Genomic DNA, 21,090 nt, shown 5'->3' on the forward strand with positions numbered 1-21,090 from the left:
TGTATAGAAATGCAACAGATTTTTGTATATTGATTTTATATCCTTCAATTTTACAGAACTAGTTTATTCTAATAGTTTTTTGGTGGAGTCTTTAGGGTTTTCTATATATAATATCATGTCATTTGCAAATAGTGACAGTACAACCGCCTTCTTCCAGAGGAACCACTATCCAGACTTTTATGGTAATCATTCCCTTCTTTTGCTGTCTAGTGAGTTTTACTTGCTAAGTATGTATCTGTAAATAATACTGTTTTTTTGGCCTGTTTTGGAATTTTGCATCAATGGAATCATACAGTGTGAATTATTTTGTGTCTGACTTCTTTTGCTTAACATTTTGTTTTTATAGTTCATGTTGATACTTGTAGCTTAGGTAATTCATTTGCTTTGGTGTATTGTATTCCATTGTGTGAGTATATAACTTACCTATTTTTCTGGTAATTGTTGTTTATAGGTTTTAGCTGTTAACAAATCAGGCTGTTATAAACAATCTTGGACATATATTCTGACAGACTTGAACACACATTTCTGTAGGATATACACGTAGGGAATTGCTAGGTACATAAAGCTTTGACAGCTTCTCTGATGATTATTCCTAAAGATAGATTCCTAGCAGTAAAATTAATGGATCAGAAGGTCTAAGCATGGAAGATGATTCAGGACTTCTATGAATTTACTCCATAATCAGCAGCATAGCCTTTATTCTAGTTTAATTTTTCTACAGTGTAAACTAGCTACACGTTGTTCAGTGTGGGAACAAACTATAGAATCAGTAAGCAATTTCCTTGTTTTTTTCTGAAGTTCATCTGGAAATGTATTTCTTTCATGCTGCCTAATACCTAGTCATGTGGGTTTATATAGTGATTATGGCTGATTGGCTGGAAAGCTTAGAAATGTTGAATCTCCTTGTATAGAAGTATCAATTAAACATGATCAAATTAATAAATAAAGACATTGATTCAGTATGCTTTATTTGAAGATTCACTTTCCAGAACTTAAATTCTGTCAACTGAATGTTTTAAAATATGTGCTTCTATGTTGTTGTTTTCACTTTAGCAAATGTGAAATCTGTTTGTTCATTTACCTGTTTCATGTCCTTCCTTGAATGCAGGGCTGCATCCTAATCAATGCCTAAAATCTTGCCTTGCCTGTGGTGGATGTTCAGTAACTGTGTGTTGAAACAGTATTGGATTACATTATTTGAAATTGTTGCCTTTTTGCATTTTTGCTCTTCCTTAGTATGTTAGGTGTATTAATGAATGATCATTTTGACTTACACAGCACCTTCTTTTCCACCTAGGAGCTCTGAGGTGACAGGTTATTTGGATTCTTTTTGATTTGGTATAATTATTCTAACATTTAAATGAAGCTCTGTCTGAATGTGCCCAAATTTTCATTTCTGTCTTTTTAAGCTTCCCTGCTCCCGAGAATTTTCAGGCTTATAAGACTGCAGTTAATTAATAATCTCCATCATTGCATCCCAGATAGCCATGGGAGTTGACAGAAAGGAAGCAGAAACAAGTTTAAATAGAATAGCGCTTAGCAGTGAGATAACACTGTATACCTGAAATCCTTGGCAGACATTAATCGATTTTCCAACACACTGGAGAAGTAGGAAGTGGGTTTCTATTATGTATTTAATGGCTGAGAAGGTGAGATGTGTTTTTAATCTCTTAACTCTTCCTGAGAAGTGGACATTCACTTGGAAACAACTTACTTTGTTTAAAATCATAAAGACATTTTTTGTTGCCAGGCTTACATAATAAATTTCTATTTTTTTAATCTGAATTTTTTAAGAGACTCATCCCTTGACCTTTCATTTTTCTCAGAAGGAGGCAACTGAGTCAGCTTCAAAATTTATGGGTTTTATTTTCACGAAGCCAACACACTAGACAGTTTCCAGAAGTAGTAAGTGCCTCTTGCTCCCTCACCATCCTTGGAGAAACAAGAAAATAGAACAGATGCCAACTCAGAACACAAAGTAACATCTAATTGCCCCTGAAGGGTGGTCTGGCCATGGGTAGAGTTAGTTTGTCCCGTGTGTTTGAAGCTTGAGGAGACAGAGGCCAGATTGTTTACATGAATTGCTTATGTTCACCCAGTTAGGAATGGAGTCCGGTGACAGGTTATCCCTGTCCCAATATTTTTTAGTTGTTAATCCTTTTTAAATTTATTTATTTATTTATTTATTTATTTATGGCTGTGTTGGGTCTTCGTTTCTGTGCGAGGGCTTTCTCTAGTTGTGGCAAGCGGGGGCCACTCTTCATCGCGGTGCACGGGCCTCTCACTATCGCGGCCTCTCTTGTTGCGGAGCACAGGCTCCAGACGCGCAGGCTCAGTAATTGTGGCTCAGGGGCCCAGCTGCTCTGCGGCATGTGGGATCTTCCCAGACCAGGGCTCGAACTCATGTCCCCTGCATTAGCAGGCAGATTCTCAACCACTGCGCCACCAGGGAAGCCCAGTTGTTAATCCTTTTTTTCATTGAGACACATGTTTAGTTTGCCCAGAGGGCTAGCTCTAACTATAATACAATACCTTTTCTCTTCTAGTCAAGAAAATATAGTGAGTGAACATTTTGAGTTTGTTACATTGAAATTTTTTGAAGAAATGAAATATTTATTAATACTTCATTACTTTATTAGTAATAACAAATGACTTGCCAGCGTATCTGTATCTCACAACTGATCATGACCAAACAGTATGTTCATAGTTAAAGCTTTACATAAGATTTAATTAATTTTTTCCAAAATAGTAAATGGCCATTGTTATGTCTTTCAGTACATTTGATTTCTTAAACAAAAACAAAACAAACAAAAAACCCAGCAGTCTCTGCCTCCCTGTCTGCTTACATCAAGTATAGTTCTTTTTATTTTTTTCACAGTTGGTTTTCTTTAAGTCATGTTTCTGTCAATTGATTGCCTGTTGTGAGCCAAGCCCTTTCTGAATCCTGGAGAAGTGGCAGAAGGCGAGCCACCCTTTCCTGCAGGAGCCTACAGTCAAACACCTGTGATTGCTTTGAGGAAACATTTAACTTATTGTACTGGGAAAGTAACTTAACCTCTCCAAAGTTCAGTTTCCTCATCTAAATAGTGGGTTCATAATACCTGCCTAACAGGTATCATTATGAGGACTTCAGGAAATAATTCACGTGACAGCACTTAGCACTGGTGCCTGGTGCAGGGTAGGCACTCAGGGACTGTTCATTCAGTTTGCATCTGGAGAGCCATGCAAGGCACTATCATTAGATAATTAAATTATGATATGAAGCCATTTTAAAAATATGAATTGAGAGACAGAAGCAGGAACTGAGAGCTAGGGTTTATTAGGAAAGGCTCTGTGGAGGATGTAGGGTTTAAAGAGGCTCAGAACTTAGATGATGAAGCTGTAGGTATTATCAGGGTAAAGAATGGATCGCCTCTGATTTGGAGGAAGAGTTTGGGCTCCACTACTTAAGTGTCACCAGCTTTTTATCCCCACATAGTATCTGTATTGCTTCCCCAGTGACTTCACAGAAAATAATTCTGTACCCAGTGGTAAAACCCTATGGGGCTAATCCTTGTTAGCATTACTGCTATTTCCATGGCAACCATCAGATGATATATAATCTTAGTGAGGCAAGATGTGAGAAGTATTTTCATCAACAAATGCCCAAATTTACTGGTAGAATGTCCCATGGGAGATTACCCAATCTCTTAGCTGCTGTCTCCAAAATCTAAACCCTGCTCTTTCACATTTCTGTGTTTGAATATGTAGTGGGAGATATTTTTTGAGAAAAAAAGTCTTGGACATAACCAATAAGGTAAATTTGAGACGGGAAAAGTCTTTATATCTCATTTATAGATATTTTTGTGACTACTGATAGAGTTTTGTGACTACTGATAAGTAATTAGGTACGAAGGTAAAATTGGCTTGACTCATCTTTTGTCAGTTTTACTCAAATGAAAGGAAAGATTTAAAAATACAATTCTTAATAGTTAAAAATAAAATTTTCCTGCTGAAAACTGAACTCATTCTGTAATACGGGGGATCTTATAGAATTTGTTTCATTCTCTGTGACATTTTAGGAATATGTTACAGACAACCGTAAGTTGAAAATGAGTGAATATATACATGTTTTCCCTGTATTCAACAAATTTGTCTACTATGTGCCTGGCATAGTTCTGAGTACTGGGGTTATAGTGACAAACGAAACAAAGGCCCTGCCCTTTTAGAACTGACATCAGGGGCAGAGAGAGAAGCAATAACTCAATTAACAAAGAGCTAAGTGTCAAGTGTGATAAGTGCTCTAGATTAAAATTAAACAGGGAGGTAATAGAGATTGACACATGTAGGGGTCGGGTGAACAAAGGAGGCCTCTCTGATGAGATGACATTTGGGAAGAGACCTGAGTGAGTGAGGGAACAGGCCTTGCGAATATCTAAGGGAAGAGTGTTCCAGGCAGCGGGATAGCAAATGCACGCATGGTGATGAAGAGTATGCTCGACAGGGCTGAGGACAGCCGGGAGGCCAGGAGGAGTGGAACAGAGAGAACACAGTGGATAAAAGAGCACATCAGAGGTGAGGGCAGGTGGGGGCAGCATCCTGTAGATTAGCTATCAAGGCTATAAGCCGTGAAAGGACTTGGTTATATTTTGTTCTGAGTAAGATGGAAAACTTCTGGATGGTTTAGAGCAGTGACACAATATGTCTTGGGTTTTTAAAGGATTGCTCTGCTGCTTGGAGAGTAGGCTCTAGGAGGACAAGGCTGGAAGCAGGGAGACCACTTAGGTGATGACTTACTGCAGTCAGTAGTCTAGGTGAGCGATGTTGCTGCCCAGACCTAGGGTGGGAGAGTGGGGACAGAGAGTAGCAGTAGGATGCTGGATGTTTCTTTTGCTCAGTAAATACTCATAGAGCTTATTACATATGCCAGACACTGTTCTAGCAACTTTATAACTATCAACTCATTCCTGCTCATAACAACCCTCTGAGGTAAACTTCAAAGGTACATACAGCCCACAGGATTTGTAGATGGATTGGATGTGGGTAGAAGAGGGAAAAGGAGGAGTCTGGGATAATTCCTCTGTGTGGCCCTAAAATTCCTAAGAATGGAGTTGCCATCTCCTCAAAAAGGAAAGATGCAGGAGAAGCATGTTTGGGTGGGGGCCCAGAATCAGAAGTTCGGTTTTCATACGCGTTGAGTTTGAGATGCACAGCAGCTATCCAACTGGACGTGTTGAGTAGGCAGTTAGAGGAGCCTGAAGTCAGGGAAGAGGTCAGGGCTGGAGATAAGTTACAAAAGCGGTCTGAAAGCATTCAGGAAGAAGTGCCCACTGGAGGTCTGGTTGTTGCTGGTAAGCCTAACCAGAGGTGGGTGTGAGGAGTCTTTTCCTGTGGGTGTGGTTGTAGAGTGGCATTTTCATTGGCTTTCAGATCAGACCTGCATTTGAATACTAGCTCTATCATTTACTGATTAAATGACCTCAACTATGTGACTTAATGTCATTTAGCTTCACTTTCTTCATCCTTAAAACATGTTAACAGGACATATCCCATAGCATTGTTAAGATAAAATGAAATAACATTATGTTACCTACAGCAGTGCTTGGACATGGAAAGTGCTTAATAAATATTCATTATCTTCCTTTTCCTCAGATTTGGTTTGTTGCATTCGACCCATACTAACAAAACATGAGCTTCTCTTCCAGGATAAAATAAATCTGAATTTAAAGCCTACTCCCACATATACTTTCGGGGGTGCCTACTTAATGACAAGCTCCAGAAAGGATTTCATTCAAATCTATTTCCTGTCAAACAGTAATGACCTTATAAAAGAAGGGACTTTTGTGAGGTTTATAGAAGGGACAGGGGAAGAAGTTGTGGGTTCTGAGTATTAAAATATTCCACACGCAAAAGCAGAGTGAAGGTATAGGTAGGAGCACCAAGCAGCAAATCCGAAGATCAGTCATGGGTAATTTACATGAAAACATAAGTAAATCCACCTGAGTCATGGTGATGACCTATAGGAGAAAACAGTGCCCTTTCCTAGTGATGGGCTATTTAAATCAAAGGGAATTATCTTATTAATTACCTGATGATCCTGCTGGAAATTTGCTAAAGGGACACTCCTGGGGTTAAACTTAATCCCACTTCTATTTTCTACAATCTTAGCTTGAGAATCAGTACTCACTTAAGGTGTTCAGATTTTATCTCATACAGATGTTTACATTTATGCACCTACAATGTGCTGTGTACATTTTTAGGCAAATGATTCCTGTCCTTAGGTCCTTCACAGTGTACAAGAGAAAACAGACATGTAAACAAATAAACAGAACAGACTATGTGGTAAACAAACAAAATAGAGTATATGATACTCAAAATAGAGTATTACTACAGGACTGCAAATAATGTAGTCATTTTACCCTAGGAGATTATAAAAGCAGTATAGTGGTCACCTCTGTACTGGGCTGTTAAGGTTAAGAATTTATCAGGTAAAAATTTTCAGGGAAAGATATTCCAAAAAAGGAGCACACCATAAGCAAAATCATAGAGTCATGTTCAGGGAAAACAGAAAAAGGCATAATAGTTTGTTTTTAAGGTGGTGGGAAGAAGAAAGTGACCACCAGTTTGGAAAGCAATTTTTCCTTAACCCTTCTTCAGCTCCAAACAGGAGTATTTGAACTTTCTAACCTTCTTTTAAGGTCTAGATGAGTCCCCTGGTGAGCTATATGACCAAAAGAAATTAAAAGCATTAAAAATACTAGAATTTTCTTTCTTTATTAGGATTAGACATGACAATTATTTTCTGAGGGAATCCTGAGTGTGTCCCTAGGACACCATTTGTCTTCCTGTGAAGGACTCCTAAGTGTTTACTTACCCCAGCCCATTCCCATCATTGACCTAAATTAAAATTTGTTAAGTAGAATGTCATTTCCGCCTTAGTCTTCCTGTTTGTTATGAAAAGGTTCTCAGTTTTCTTTTCCAAGTATCTCCATGTAATCTTTTGAAAGCATAAACATTTTCTGGGAAGTCTGCAGTGTTCATGGTATTTTCAACCCTGAGGGAACAGGGAGGCCTGTTCCAAGACAGACATGTTCTTGCAGACAATGCAGTCCCCTCAGTTTAGCTGCATAGTAATTCTTTTAGCTTGGCTCTAATTCCATGTCCACTCCCCTTTTTACCCCTGAGACCTTCCAAGGTTTCTCTATGATCACCACACCACATCCACGGATAAAAGAGAGTGCCTAGATTCTCTGCAACTCGGCCTCAGCGAAGGCTGTCATTCTCTCCAATCAATCTCTGTGCCAAATATTCTTAGGCTCTTTAAGATCTGCCCTCTTTTACATTTAATCTTTAGACTTTCTGTGCCAGTGACTTGAACATCAGATCTTCAATCCAGTTAATCTTTGCGGTTATTAGAGCATTAATAGTGATAGAGACAACAACAGCAACAGAACAGCACACACAGTAGTTACCAGATGCTCTTCTCAGCACTTTACACAGATTAATTTATCTCATCCTCACAACGGCCTTTTGGGGTAGCTACCACTTTATCCTCATTTTACAAATGAGGAAACTAAGGCACAAAGAGTCTCGCAGTTTTGCCTGAGGTTACATAATGTTGTAACTGGTAGAGAAGAAAGACTGTTCTTTTCAGAGCTTGAGTTTGGAAGACAGTTTTCCCACAAGAGTTTTATTTACCTCTGTATCCTCAATTAAAAGCGTGGAAAGCAAGTGTTCCATCCATGTTGGAGTTAGTAGTGCAAAGTGCCAGGCCATCAAGTGTACACAGAGGATTGTGTCATTTTGGTTTAAAAACAAAACAGGAAAAAAAAAAGACTACGTGAATCAAAAGCTCTGACTGTGAATACAGTATATTGGCAATATCTGGGGCCTATTTTATTATATGAGTCCTCATAGGACATTTAAAAATAAAAGTTTAAAAATCTATTCTGCCTTCTTCGGAAATATTTTTTATTTAACTAGCAGTAGGGATCTGACACTGAATAATGGCCCTCCTCCAGAAACAAAAACGGATTAACATTTGTCCTTTTTTCTTTTTCAATTAAAAGCCTGTGCTGCCAGAGTTGCTGGTCTTTGATGCTGAGGGATTACGTTTGGGACAATAATTTAAAAAGATGATAATAAAACTGTTATTGTGCTCTGATTTTAAAGTTAGTTCAAATAAAACAAAATTAGACATGGCCCCTAAGAGCAGCTTTTCACATATCCCATATAAGTAGGCATTCCCCGGGGCTTCCCTGGTGGCACAGTGGAATCCGCCTGCCAGTGCAGTGGACTCGGGTTCGAGCCCTGGTCTGGGAAGATCCCACATGCCACGGAGCAACTAAGCCTGTGCGCCACAACTACTGAGCCTGCGCTCTAGAGCCCGCGAGCCACAACTACTGAGCCCGCGTGCCACAACTAATGAAGCCCACATGCCTAGAGCCTGTGCTCCGCAACAAGAGAAGCCACCACAATGAGAAGCCCGCGCACCGTAATGAAGAGTAGCCCCCGCTCGCCGCTACTAGAGAAAGCCCGTGCACAGCAATGAAGACCCAATGCAGCCAAATATAAATAAATTTATTTATTTATTTATTATTATTATTTTTTTAAAGGCAGGCATTCCCTTCCATGAATAATAAACATTGTTAGTGGCATCAGACTTTCCTCATTCCAGGGCATGAGTTTTTAGCATCCCTGAAAGTCATCTAATATGTGGCTATTTGTTTTTGTCTAAAAGAAGAAAAATAGTATTAAAATGGAAAGAAACTGAAAATGGGAATCAAGTGCTAACCAACTGTGTGATCTTAGGCAGGACCCTAACTTTCACTCACTCAAGTCATATCACAGGCTTGTGTGGCAACGTGCTTGGGTCCCCACTTGTGTGCACAGGTGTGTGTATCCGTTTAGCACACGTGTTGGTTCACAGGTTCATTTATTCCGGTTTGTTCATCTGTGGTGCTCACCATACCCCACCAGCAGCTTTCTCACCCCTGGTCCCCTAGTTTTGGGGGCCCCTCTTCCCCATGCCCATCCTACTGACTCTGCTTAAGGAAATCTTACCTACCAAGATTCAGCCCAAATCCCATCTTCTGGGGTAGTCTTCTGTAACCACACTAGCTTCCTTTAGCTGCTTTCACACAGTTTTCAGTTCAAGGTCAACCAAACACTGCAGCCCAAGACTAACTGCATGTGCTGAGACCCTACTATGTCTGTGGCTCCATGCGGCTCAGCCTGCCCAAGGCGTTAAGCACAGCGTAACTCGCAACCTAGACTTCTCCCTGACAGTCTGTGTTGGCTCTTCCTTCCACGTTTCTTTCAGTCTGTTTTCTTGTTCTCATGTAACTCTTTGTTCTGATTTGTTGTTGTTGTTGTTTAATCTCTTCTTCTCTAGGTCCAACTTTCTCTCTTATTCTCCATTGCCCCTTGTTTGTGGACTCACTGCCAGGAATGGAACTGACAAAAGCAAAGTATCCTTAGAGGGAAGAAGAATGAAGCAGGGAGAGGAACTAAGCAAGCAAAATGTAACGTGTTTTCAGGTGCTGCAGAGGGAAGAGATGTGAACACTTTGACATGGATAAACGTCCTCCCACTGTGCTGAGATCATTGGGAGAAGCACCGAATTGGGTAAGAAATAGTCATTCACTTCCTCTAAGAAGTTATACAAAGTCTTAGCCTTGAAATATTCCAAAGCATTTCATTGTTAGGGCCCAACAGTGTGTTTTCAGGTCGAAAAAAATCTAGTTCCACCTGCTCTCTAAAAACAGTGGTAACTGAGGTGTCCTTTAGGGTCCCCGAACCGTGAGATTTTAAATATTTGGTTGTTTAGTCCCAGTGCTGGGACACTGACACTATCAAATGGAAGGTGTTTTTTGGTTTGTTTTTTGCAAACAGTGTGTGGGGGTGGGGTGGGCGTGGGGGTAATTCAGAGCAACATTTAAACGGGAAGACGTTCTCTCTCAGAAGCAAGAGGAAAAAATGCAGTCCAGCAAGGGCTGCCCTCCTTATTTGCACATGCAAAGAAACTCGTGACAGGCTCACCACGCCCCACCTGCAGCCTGGCCCCCTAAGGCAGTGAGTAGGTACCCCCAAGATTCCCCGGCTTTGGAAACACACTCACATACTTTCTTCATGGCAGGACATGCTCTCCTTGGCTAGCTGGGGCTTCTTTTTCTTCTTCCTCCTTTTCCAGGTGAGGCAGCCAGCACCTCTCAGGAAGCCCCTCAAAGATGGTAAAAATCCATGCTTCTGAGTGGAAAGAGCTCTTACAGTCTCGTAGTTTAGGTTTGAATTCACTGACTAGCTGTGTGATCTTAGGCAAGTCACGAAACCTCTTTGAACTGCAGTCTCCTCACCTCTAAAATGGGTAGAAAAAGTATCTGCCAGTTGTTTTAAGGGTTCAAAATAATACATGTGCAGTTCTTGGCACCTGGTAGGTACTAAATACCTAGGAGCTATTACTCCATCCAGGTGACAAAGTGAGGGGAGTCTAGCCATTCTCCTCGCCCTCTCTTCTCCAGATGGGGTCCCCAAACCAGCAGCATTAACTGTGAGCGCGTTAGGAAGGCAAACCTGCTGAGTCACGCTTGGCAGTGTAACCAGATCCCTGGGTTCATTCCTCTGCATGTTAGCCTGTGAGAGGGCTGCAGCCTCAGCTGTGCCAGGCCCTGTTGGGTACCCCTCAGGACTGTATCCCAACTTGAACACAGCCTCCTCTTTAGCCCCCTCCGGACTCCAGCCACATGAAACACTGGCATGTACTGCAGGCTTCGTATTTAATCTTCATGGGTCGGCTCATTTAATCTTCAAACAGTCCTCGGAGGGAATGCTGTTCTCTCCATTTTCCAAATGAGAAAACTAACCCCACATGATGAAAAATCGCTTCCCTGTCGTCACCCAGCTTGTCTGTCACAGAGGCAGGTTGAAACCCAGGGTCATTTGAATCCAGAAGTGTAGCTGACAAAGAGCCTCTCCTTGACTAGACTCTTGCTGGGCTTCTCTAAGCTCTCTTCCTGACTGGGCCTCAACCTCAGCCTATAAAAACTGCAGACTCTCAGCACAAATGATTTAGTCCACTCCTGCCATATCCAAAGACCTGAACAGACACTAACACAGTTTCCAACAGCTCAAGGCCACATCCCTAGGGTGGCCAGAGCCCAGTGAATGTGCCTGCCTGAGAAAACTCAAGGCTGCCAGAAGTTATTGTTTATTCCAGCCAACGCCTCAAGATAGGGCCCTAGCACTTCACTGGTGGCATAGTGGTCAAGAATCTGCCTGCCAATGCAGGGCATATGGGTTTGATCCTTTCCTGGAAGATCCCACACGCCGCAAAGCAACTAAGCCTGTGCACCACAACTACTGAGCCTGCGCTCTAGAGCCCGCAAGCCACAACTACTGAGCCCGTGTGCTGCAATTACTTAAGCCAGCGCACTCTAGGGCCCACGTGCCACAACTACCTAGCCCACATGCTGCAACTACTGAAGCCCGCATGCCTAGAGCCCGTGCTCCGCAACAAGAGAAGCCACTGCGATGAGAAGCCTGCGCACCGCAACGAAGAGTAGCCCCCACTCGCCACAACTAGAGAAAGGCCGCGTGCAGAAATGAAGGCCCAACGCAACCAAAAAAAAGATAGGGCCCTATCTCCTAGTCTCTGTGGGAAGCTAGGAGCCTAACTTCCTTAAATGCCTTAAGTTAGCAAACCCAGGTAAGTTTCATGTGGACTGAGCCCTCCACCTTCTTGTACATTTAGCAGGAATTTCCATGTGTAAACCCCACCATTGCCCCTCCCTGCTCTCTCATTCTCCCTTTAAAATGCCCTCTGTACAAATGGAAGTTGAGGTCAGTTCATGCTGGGCTTTCTTTCCTACTGCAATAGCATATTACTGATTAATATTTGTCCTTAACACTTTAGTGTCTGTCTGTGTTTATCTGTGACAGCTCTTTACCACTAGGTTATCTATCTAATGCTGGTAAGATGGAGAATTCCCTGAAATCATTTCTCCATTCAGCCAACTTGATTAAAAGAACTCTGCTCCCAGAGTACTTGTCCAATAGGTGATCACAGGTTTGGACCCCGGGTCCAAACCTGTCTTTCCTCCGTCTTTCTGCTCTGACGCTTACACACATTAGTGAGGTCGATGGAGGAGAGAGGGCTGTAGCCGCAGGGCACCATGGAGGGCAGTATAAATACTGACCCAGATGTCCCAGAGATGCTCAACCAGTGCTTCAGCCCTGGACTTGCGCCCAGTTTCCCTGTGACTGCAGAGAGGTGAGCTGCAGCACAGCCCTGGCATCCCCAAGGCATCCCTGGGGAACTCTGAAGGCCTGGGTGGTGACAGACAGGAGCCGTCTCTTAGATGACCACTGGGGACTCTAGGATGGGAATGTTGGTGGAGAACGCTGGAGCCTATTCTTTCAACATCACTCCCAGTGATGTCCTGAAGGCGCCCCACCCAGGCGAGTTACCTGGAATCCAGTCTCTTTCTTACATCCTCTCTAGGATTATTCTGGAATGATCTGACAATATGTGAAATCAGGGCCTGGAGGAGCACAGGCAGCTGTGGATGCCAAGACCACAAGTCGCTGCAGGGAGCATGAGGTGGGGGAGAATGGGAAGGGAGGGATGGAAGCCTCTCCAGAGCTGGCATCCTGGATGGAACCCTGAGGCCCGGGGACTGTCACGGGACCGCTGGGGAGGGCTCAGCCCTACGGGAATCTAGCCCCTGATGTCAAGAGACGAGCAGAGGAATGTGTGTTCAATTGCTTTGGGATAGCAAATTGCTGTGAGAAAAAACAATCACTAGTATGTTATGAGGACATTTTGTTCTCATTCCCAAGGCAGGCTGATAGGAAGGCAGGCCCAGCCACGTAGGGCTGGTGGCAAGATGTTAAGTGTGCCACCCATGAAACTGGTCAGGCATGCTCATCACCATGCCAAGCCTGTCCACGGCCAGCGCGCACCTATAACCACACGCTGACCCCACTCCAGAGGAGCACAGTGCTGGGCATCACCACACTAGCTACCGCACTGGCCCACCAGAAATGCCAGCTGTCTGCTGAAGGTGGGGAAAAAGCCGGATAAGGACCAGGTTAGATTTCCTTTATCCTTTGGATTTTTTGCTCATATCTTGTTAAGGCCCTGCCCCTCGCCCCCCTGCCTTTCCTTCTCTTTTTTTTCTTTAATTTTAATTTTGCGGGTGGTTCTTTTGGAGCCCTCTGCAGCATTAGGGAACTTTGAACCCGCTCTAGTCCTCCTTTATTCCTTCTTCGTCCTGGTGAACTCTGGAGAGCAGAAGGAGCTTTTAAAAACTCAAATCAAAGCATGTCACTCTGCTACCTCAACTCACCGTTCTGTCACATTTAGAATCAACACCAAACTCCTCACCAAGGCCCCTGATGCCTAATATGACCCACCACCTCCTACTCTCTCTGCTCTGCACGCAGACACAGTGGGCTGCCCCACAGGGCCTCTGCATCTGCTGCTCCTTCTTCTGAAGCACCCTTGCCCATTCTCGTCGTGCAGGTCTGGCTCAAATGCCTCTTCTGGAACAAGTCCTCCCTCCTGAGCCCCCAGCTCCGCATCCCCAGCAGTGCCTATTACATCACCCACCACAGCACTCACCACAGCACCCTCGTCACTCATCAATCACCCAGCACAGCACCTACATCACTCATCAATCACCCAGCACAGCACCCACATCACCCATCAGTCACCCAGCACAGCACCCACGTCACCCATCAATCACCCAGCACAGCACCCTCACCACCCATCAATCACCCACCACAGCACCCTCGTCACTCATCAGTCACCCAGCACAGCACCCACGTCACTCATCAATCACCCAGCACAGCACCCACTTCACCCATCAATCACCCAGCACAGCACCCACGTCACTCATTAATTACCCAGCACAGTACCCTCGTCACTCATCAGTCACCCAGCACAGCACCCACGTCACTCACCACGGTCTCAGACACTCACCACCATCCCCCACTTGAGATGTGGGCCCCTTGATAATGGCAACTTGACCTGTTTTTTTTTGCACATTCCCCAAGGCCGAGACCAGTGCCTGGCCCAGAATTCAGGTGCAGTTGACAGCAGGGAGTGGAATTATTTCACCGAATGGGAGACCCTGGATGAGGGGCTGCTGGAGGCCACAACTCTGACTCACATCCTTCAGGCAGCGTCCACTCTGCCACCCCAGGGCCTCCCCCCTTCGCAGCACAGTATCTGAGGGAGACGTGGGGTTGCTCCACTGCATGGCTTCTATTTTCATCCCTGCAGCTGCTCTACTTAACAAGCAAGGTTAACAAAGCTGAGGGCCAAGTGATACAGCGGGCCACCAGCCAATCACTTCCTTTTTCAATCCTCCTCCTTCCTAAGGCTTGAAGCAAGAAGTCAGGATGCTAGAACCCTGCCCGAGTTTGCAAAAGGTTGTTTGCCAGTGTGGCTGGTGTGACAGCAATTCACTGGGGGGTCTGAATTTAACTTTACCTTTCGTGAACAACAAGCAGTAGAGGAGGGCCTGCCTCCCCAGACCACTGGGGCGAGAACATCTGGGGAGCCCTTTCACAAGCCCCCCATGACTCCCCAGTACCCTGAAGGTGTGTGGCGGTGACTGCAGCAGGTGGGCACTCTCTCCGTTACAGCAGTTCCCTCAAGGGGGTCAAGTCTGCAATGCAGCAGACGCTGGGACGACGGTCCCTGCCCATCTGGTCTGACCTGAAGTGGGCAGCTGATGGCCACATCATCCTAAATCATGAGATTAGCAGTCCAGGTCCTAACAGCCAGTGGCTTATCTCTGACTGCAACCTGGGCTCAAGGGACACCCATTCCTTGAAGCGCTCAGACTTCAAGTGAGTGAGTATGTCCACCTTTCTCTGCAGGGAGAGTACTGCCCTCTGAATTGTAATTGCATGTTGCCCACCACCTCCCCTCCCCGCAAACATTCTGACTATAGAGCAGATGGAGGAGTGGGCCTCACACACCAGAAAGCCATGATCCTTTGCTGACCTTTACATGAGCAGCTGTGAGGTGGCTGATTCGGGACTGACCAGGGGTCACCGTGTCTGTGCCCCCCATGCATTTGGGTGGGCCAATGCACTGGGCAGGATCTTGTGTAAACTCAGTTATGAGGAGGCAACTGACGTACTGAGACAGAGGAGCTAAAGTGTGAGCCTTCATTCTCCATTCTCTTTGTATGATATAGAACATTCATGATGTCTCTGAGGTATATTTTCTTGTTCTTTCATGTTTCCAAAGTCCCTTTCCAAAATAACACCTCAGTGTTCTGTGTTTTGGATATTCAAAGGAAAAAAATCAGATGGCAGTGGCTTCATGATTTGGGTTTTATTCCTTTTTCCCAGGAGCACTCCCGCCCTGGGTCTGTAGGCTGTAGCCATCAGCTGGGAGCGGGGGTGGGGAGGCGCGGAGCAGGACGCCCCACATTGGAAGCAAGCACAGGCACACCACCCCAGCAGGACTCCTAACATTCGTGCAGAGTCCCACAGCCTTTACACACCACAGCCAGAGAGAAGGGGGTCTGGCTGCCCATCCCAGCACCTGAACTGAAGACCAGCTCTCTAGGCTCTGTACTGAAACCCACTCAGCTCTCGGCTAATCCCCTGCCTCCTTGCCTGAAACAGGCAACTCCAGGCTTCTCACAGAAGTGTCTTCTGTGGGCACCCACCGAGGCTGAGTTCACAATAAGGATGGAAGGACAGAGCTGCCAGGCAGGGTGCAAGAATCACACATACCAGGTCTTTCAAAGCACATCATTTAAAGTTTTGGGCACCATAGGCCTGACAGGGACGATGTGACTCCTGCAGTCCTGCAGGTCTAACTGCAGCGCTTCAGCTCCGTCTTGGCCACCGCCGCCCTGTGCACCTCATCGGGGCCGTCGGCAAAGCGCAGGGCTCGAGCCCTGGTGAAGAACTGAGCCAGTGGGTAGTCGCTGCTCAGCCCTGCTGCTCCGAAGGCCTGGCAGACACAGGGCAGGAGGGGAGGAAGCCCTGGGTGAGCCCTCGTCCCTGAGAGCCCCAGGAACAAGTGCCTGCTCCTAAGATCTCAGAACGGCCCATAACAGCCACCTTCCCAAGCTTGTCCCCTGACACCTGTGTGATAATGATGTTCTGGAAGACTTCAGGTGGGGCCGCACTTGCCATCCCAGGGATGCCAGACTCCCCATGTCTGCTCTGCTAGGTGACTTCTGCCATCGGGAAGTCCCTCTGTTGGGGCCAGGGATTGAGATTTGGGAAGGAGGCATCCCTGCATGGTTAGGAGGCTGGGCCTGGTGTAAGAAGGACCTAGGTTCCCCAAATCTGAGCTCAGCTCCTTTCAAGCTGAGTGACCTTGGACAAGTCACTTCACTTTCCTCTGCTTCTGTTTCCACATATTCAAAATGAAGGTAGGAATAGAACCCCTCATAGGGTTGTACTGAGGAGGAAAAGGAAAGTCACATGTGGTGAGTGTGCGACAAAGGGCGGCTATTAGTTTACAGGAGGTTGGGCAGCTGAAGGAGAGGGAGTTTTGCATCTGTTGTAAATGATTCAGACGAATCAGTGACCCATCATCTGTGCTCACCTGAATAGCACGATCAGTCACTCGGTAGGCCATGGACGGGGCCACCATTTTAATCATGGCAATATCCAAAGCTGCAGCCTGCAAGGGAGAGGAGGTGTGGTTAGGAGGGCAGACCCGAGGGCTGAACACTTGGAAGAACGATCAGTTTCACAGGGAGGAGTAGAAACAATAGCTCAGAACAGAGGCTGAGGTCCTGCTGGACACAAGCCTTGCCTGGTGCGTGGTCCCTGCCCAGCACTGACGGGGGTGGAGGGGGCAGCGGGGTGACTAGGAAGGGACTCGGGATGTTGTGCGGTGCGGGTGGCTGTCTGGTCAAGGAAAGACTCAGGGCGTCTTCCCAGGTGACGGGCAGCATCGCCAGCACACACAGAGGGCGGAGTAGTGAGTGGCTCATGCCTCATTCAGGATCACAGTCAGCTCTGTTTCCAAAGGGTAAGTGGAACAAGGCCAGCCAGGGCTCTGGGGAATTGAGCTGCAACGATCTGCCCTCAGTCTGGGATTTTAATCGAAGCCCCTGAGAGCCCTCATACCCGGCACTAGAGTGCCAAGAAACAGGGAACTTGAGCCTGGGTCAACCCACTGCTACCGAGGCCTCTCGGCTAAGGGGTGGAGGCCCCGTGGAGAGATGGAGAAGGCAGGGGTCAGCATGGCATCGTACCTGGCTATTAGAGGCCCTCAAAAAGAGCCGTTTAAAGAATAATGTCACACTTGAAAATAAAGCTTCTCTTCTGGCTAACTCCATGGCTTACTCTTAGTTTGCTGGATGCCTGGAAGTCCAGGTGGGGCCGTAGCTCAGGCTGGGGCCCTGTGGCCCTGTCAGGTCTACTGTCTTGAACCCAGAAGGTCACTGGGTCAGTAAGACAGAAAGTTCAGTCCTCTTTTATTGTACCTTTTCCATTTTTGAAAAGCTGCCCAAGTAGTCCCAAGGAGAGTTGAAGCAAACTTATTTATGTCAAGGAGCCAAGCGCTTTCTCCATGGTTTGCTGAGTGGGGAGGGAAGAGTCAGCATCTAGAGATTCCTGGGCCTGCATCCCTCACCGCAACCTCAGGACCTGTGCTCTGTGAGGCCCCTCGGCCTCCTACCTTATTTCCTGCCACGTCCATGACATGGGCAGCTTTCAGCACCAGCAGCCGGGCCTGCTCGATCTCCACTCGGGACTGGGCAATGTCTGCCAGGACCGTGCCCTGCTCTACCAGGGGCTTCCCGAAGGCCATGCGGGACTTCGCCTATGGACACAGGAGACAGGACGGGAGGCACGGGGCTGTGCCCTGCAGAGGAGGTGGGTGGAAGCACACAGGAGAGGGCTGGAGGGGAAGGGGGGCAGAAGCGGGACCGTGCAGCTCAGGTGCCACTTTGCCAGCTCTCCAGCCACTGGAAACTCCCAGGGAGAAGAGCCAGAAGCAGACAACGTTCGTGGGCACCGCGGAGCTAGTCAACGTGGTGGCTGCACAAACTACCTCCGGGAACCCCTTTACTCCAGCCATTCTGCTCCTTCTGGGCAGGCTCGGCTGCCAGGCAGGGACAGTGCTTGATCTGAGCTGCCTCTGGCCCAGGGCTACTCTGGGAACTAGGCAGTGACTGTGGGCACCTCACACAGGCGGGGGAGGGTGCCCTCTGCTGACAGCAGGGCCTGCTTCACGTCCTGGGGTGCCCTCAGGAGCAAAGTCTGGGTGCCAGACCCCCCTCTTGGGCAACTGTTATTGCAGTGGGGATTCTACAGTCTTTGAAAGTTGCAAGCAATCAGAAAAACTTATAAGGGACCTATCCCCCGCCCCCGTTTTTTTTTTAACTAAAAACAGTTAATGACACAAATAATATTACTCATGGCAGAAAATGTATCCATTTTCAGACACACAAAAAAAGAAAAAACATAAACACCTGGTATGCTATCATCTAGTCACACTTAATATTTGGTGGATATCTTTTTGTATGCATAGACATACATATGCATTTTTTACAAAAATATGGAGTCATACTCTTTATAATGCTTTGTAGCCTGCTTTTTTTTTTTCATTAAGAGCACCTCTATATATATCAAGAAATAGATTTCTACAGCATCATTTTGGAATTTCACTGCATGCCCATAACCAGGATTATCTGACCAGGCCCCAGTTGTTAGCCTTATAGGTTGTTTCCAACGTATTATAGTCATCGCTGTGGTCAACCTCCTAGTATTAAATCTAATTACTCTCCTGAGACCAAGTCCTATGAGTGGAACGGCCACGTCAATACTATGGTACCTTCTAAGACTTCTGACACGTACAGTCAAACTGCTCTGCAGGATGAGACTGGAGACTATACCTGAGCTCTTAAGAAAGGAGCATTTTCTTTAAAAACAAAAAAAAAAACAAAAAAACCCCAAAACCGAAAAACTAGTCGGTCTCAACTAAAAAGGTTGAATCTCAGGTTTGCTCAGTAATCTATGCACACCGGACCATCTCTGTTCTTTGGACAGTGTTTTGTGAGATATTTTGGAGGCTCAAGGGTTTGCTTCGTCTTTGTGAAATTGATATCACCAATTTGAATTACCATTGCCAGCAAGAGCTTTCTTTTGTGTGGGCTTGCAACCTTTGAGGGGGTCAAAGAAGAATAAAGTTTTGGATGTGCTGGGGGAGGAGGATGGTGCAGGGCTGAACGCTGGAACCCTAGGTTCTCCCTGGTATCTGATTTTTAAAGATGACCTGGTAGCAGGAATGCTCATCAGTAGACCATGACCCTGTGGACCTCGGAACCTTGCCTGCTGCTGCTACAGAGCCTGGCCTTTTCCTTCCGGTCACTTCAACAGGGCGAGGCCCATTCTGCTCTGAATTTGAAACTTCAGCAAAGTAGCAGATGCAAAGCAAAGACAGGGACACAGCTTCTTGTAAAAAACATCACCTTGCTTCAGCTGCTAAGTCTGCTCTCAGAAAACAGTTAGGATTTGAAGTTTGATAGGAAAACAGATGGGTCGTTCTGGTACAGAGACAGTCGCAAAGGGAAGTACTCACTCGGGCCTTCATGAGCGCCAGAGCCCTCTCGGAGTACCCGATCAGCCGCATACAGTGATGGATCCTGCCAGGACCCAGTCGGCCCTGGGCGATCTCGAAGCCCCTGCCAGGGCCCAGGACCATGTTCTCCTTGGGCACGCACACCTGCTCAAACAGGACTTCGCCATGGCCACCTGAAAGACCCAAAGGGTACCCCTGAGCCATCTGCCTACTTGTTTTCCTCAGATGTGTTTATCTCATTTGCTGGCAATGAGTTTATCTCATCTCCTGCCCTTTTGTAGCCTTCTAACTGGAACATGGTTGAACAGGGAGGGAGGGAAGGAAGGAAGGAGTCTATTAAAGATGGGAAATAAATCACTAATTTATAATATCAAATGAATAGTTCGGCATTCCTTTTATAAAACATGCTTCTGCCTTAAGCTGAAACTCCCTAGCGGTATGTGACTCTAACAATGCAGTGATCCTACAGAAACACCCAAGGCAGGACGTGAACTTCATCAGCAGAGAGAAAGAGCCCCTGTGAGAGGACTTCCAGGCCTGGAGGTCGGCTGTCCACCCTGGGGTCTAGAAGAGAAGGTCTGGAGGGCACTTCCTGCCTCCTGCTCTGTCCTCTGTGGCCTCCTTACCTCACAGAGTCTGGCTTATCTTCTAAGGATGCAAGAGAAAAAAAATAAAGTGATAAATGCCTGTCTGAAATTTACCTGCATGGTTGATACTCATAGATGGAAGTGAAATGCAGAAGCACATGGCCTTCCAAATGTCATCATACCCTTACAGATGTTACTTCCTGCAGTGGAGGTGCTGCCCAAAGCCTTTTCCCCAGGCCCAGACCCAGACCCGCACAGAGAGGCGAGCTGCTCCCGGGGGGCCAACCTGGTGCGTCCTCCAGCCCATACACCGTCAGAGGCCGGATGATTTTTATCCCCGGGGTATCCATGGGAACCAAGAGCATGGACTGCTGCTGGTGGCGTGGGGCATGTGGGTCTGTTTTTCCCATAAACACGCAGAGCTGGCAGCGAGGATCCAGGATGCCTGCCAGGAAAAGAGAGAGACCCCATCATCTGACGCGAGGGCCATCAGATCTCCTTAAACACACAGTCCTGGCCCAGGGAAGCCGAAGCCAGTGAGCAGAGAGGGCCCTTTCAGACTTCACATGATCAGATGAGGACGTGCAGGCCCTTGACCAGCAGTAAGAGCAATTGGTTTCTGTCCCAGTGAGGAAGGAATCCAACATCCTAAGAGCAGTTTTTTTTTAAAGCAACAGGTCAAGTTGAAAATATAGTTTGGAGACAAGAAGCTGAAAACTGCTACTTTATTACTGGCAGTCTGTTCTGCTTTGTTCCCACAGGCAGTGGAAACATGATGGCTTTGGGCACAGGCTTCAGAATCAGGCCAGCCTTGAACTCTGGGTTCCCTACTTGCGAGTGGGGGGCAAATACCTTAGGCAAGTGACTCAAGTCACTTCTCCGTCCTAGTCTCCTTCTCTGTAACATGGGGATAATAACACGGACCCTCCGGAGAGGGGTGGGGACCTAGCACGT

The 21,090-nt window shown here is 46.3% G+C and overlaps 2 protein-coding genes across 5 annotated transcripts in view; one reads left to right on the forward strand and one right to left on the reverse strand.

Moving 5' to 3' along the window:
- LOC103009171 (BICD family-like cargo adapter 1) overlaps positions 1-21,090 on the forward strand; it is a 58,269-nt gene that overhangs the window by 25,253 nt on the left and 11,926 nt on the right. Inside the window, exon 4 of the mRNA XM_057526213.1 lies at positions 9,374-9,606. Within this exon, the coding sequence (XP_057382196.1) occupies positions 9,374-9,439 (66 nt within the window). The 3' untranslated portion in view covers positions 9,440-9,606. The remainder of the gene's footprint in view (positions 1-9,373; positions 9,607-21,090) is intronic.
- The window catches only part of ACAD10 (acyl-CoA dehydrogenase family member 10), a 58,192-nt gene continuing 52,418 nt past the window's right edge, over positions 15,317-21,090 (reverse strand). For 3 of the 4 annotated variants that reach the window (XM_057526349.1, XM_057526351.1, XM_057526348.1), the window contains exons 17-21: positions 20,423-20,581; positions 19,550-19,722; positions 17,645-17,788; positions 16,562-16,639; positions 15,317-15,958 (exon numbers count right to left, since the gene is read on the reverse strand). In XM_057526349.1, the coding sequence (XP_057382332.1) occupies positions 15,818-15,958; positions 16,562-16,639; positions 17,645-17,788; positions 19,550-19,722; positions 20,423-20,581 (695 nt within the window). In that variant the 3' untranslated portion in view covers positions 15,317-15,817. The remainder of the gene's footprint in view (positions 15,959-16,561; positions 16,640-17,644; positions 17,789-19,549; positions 19,723-20,422; positions 20,582-21,090) is intronic. The other variant, XM_057526350.1, reaches the window with a different exon arrangement.

The sequence above is a fragment of the Balaenoptera acutorostrata genome, chromosome 13, assembly GCF_949987535.1.
Source record: "Balaenoptera acutorostrata chromosome 13, mBalAcu1.1, whole genome shotgun sequence".
Classification (NCBI taxonomy): domain Eukaryota; kingdom Metazoa; phylum Chordata; class Mammalia; order Artiodactyla; family Balaenopteridae; genus Balaenoptera; species Balaenoptera acutorostrata.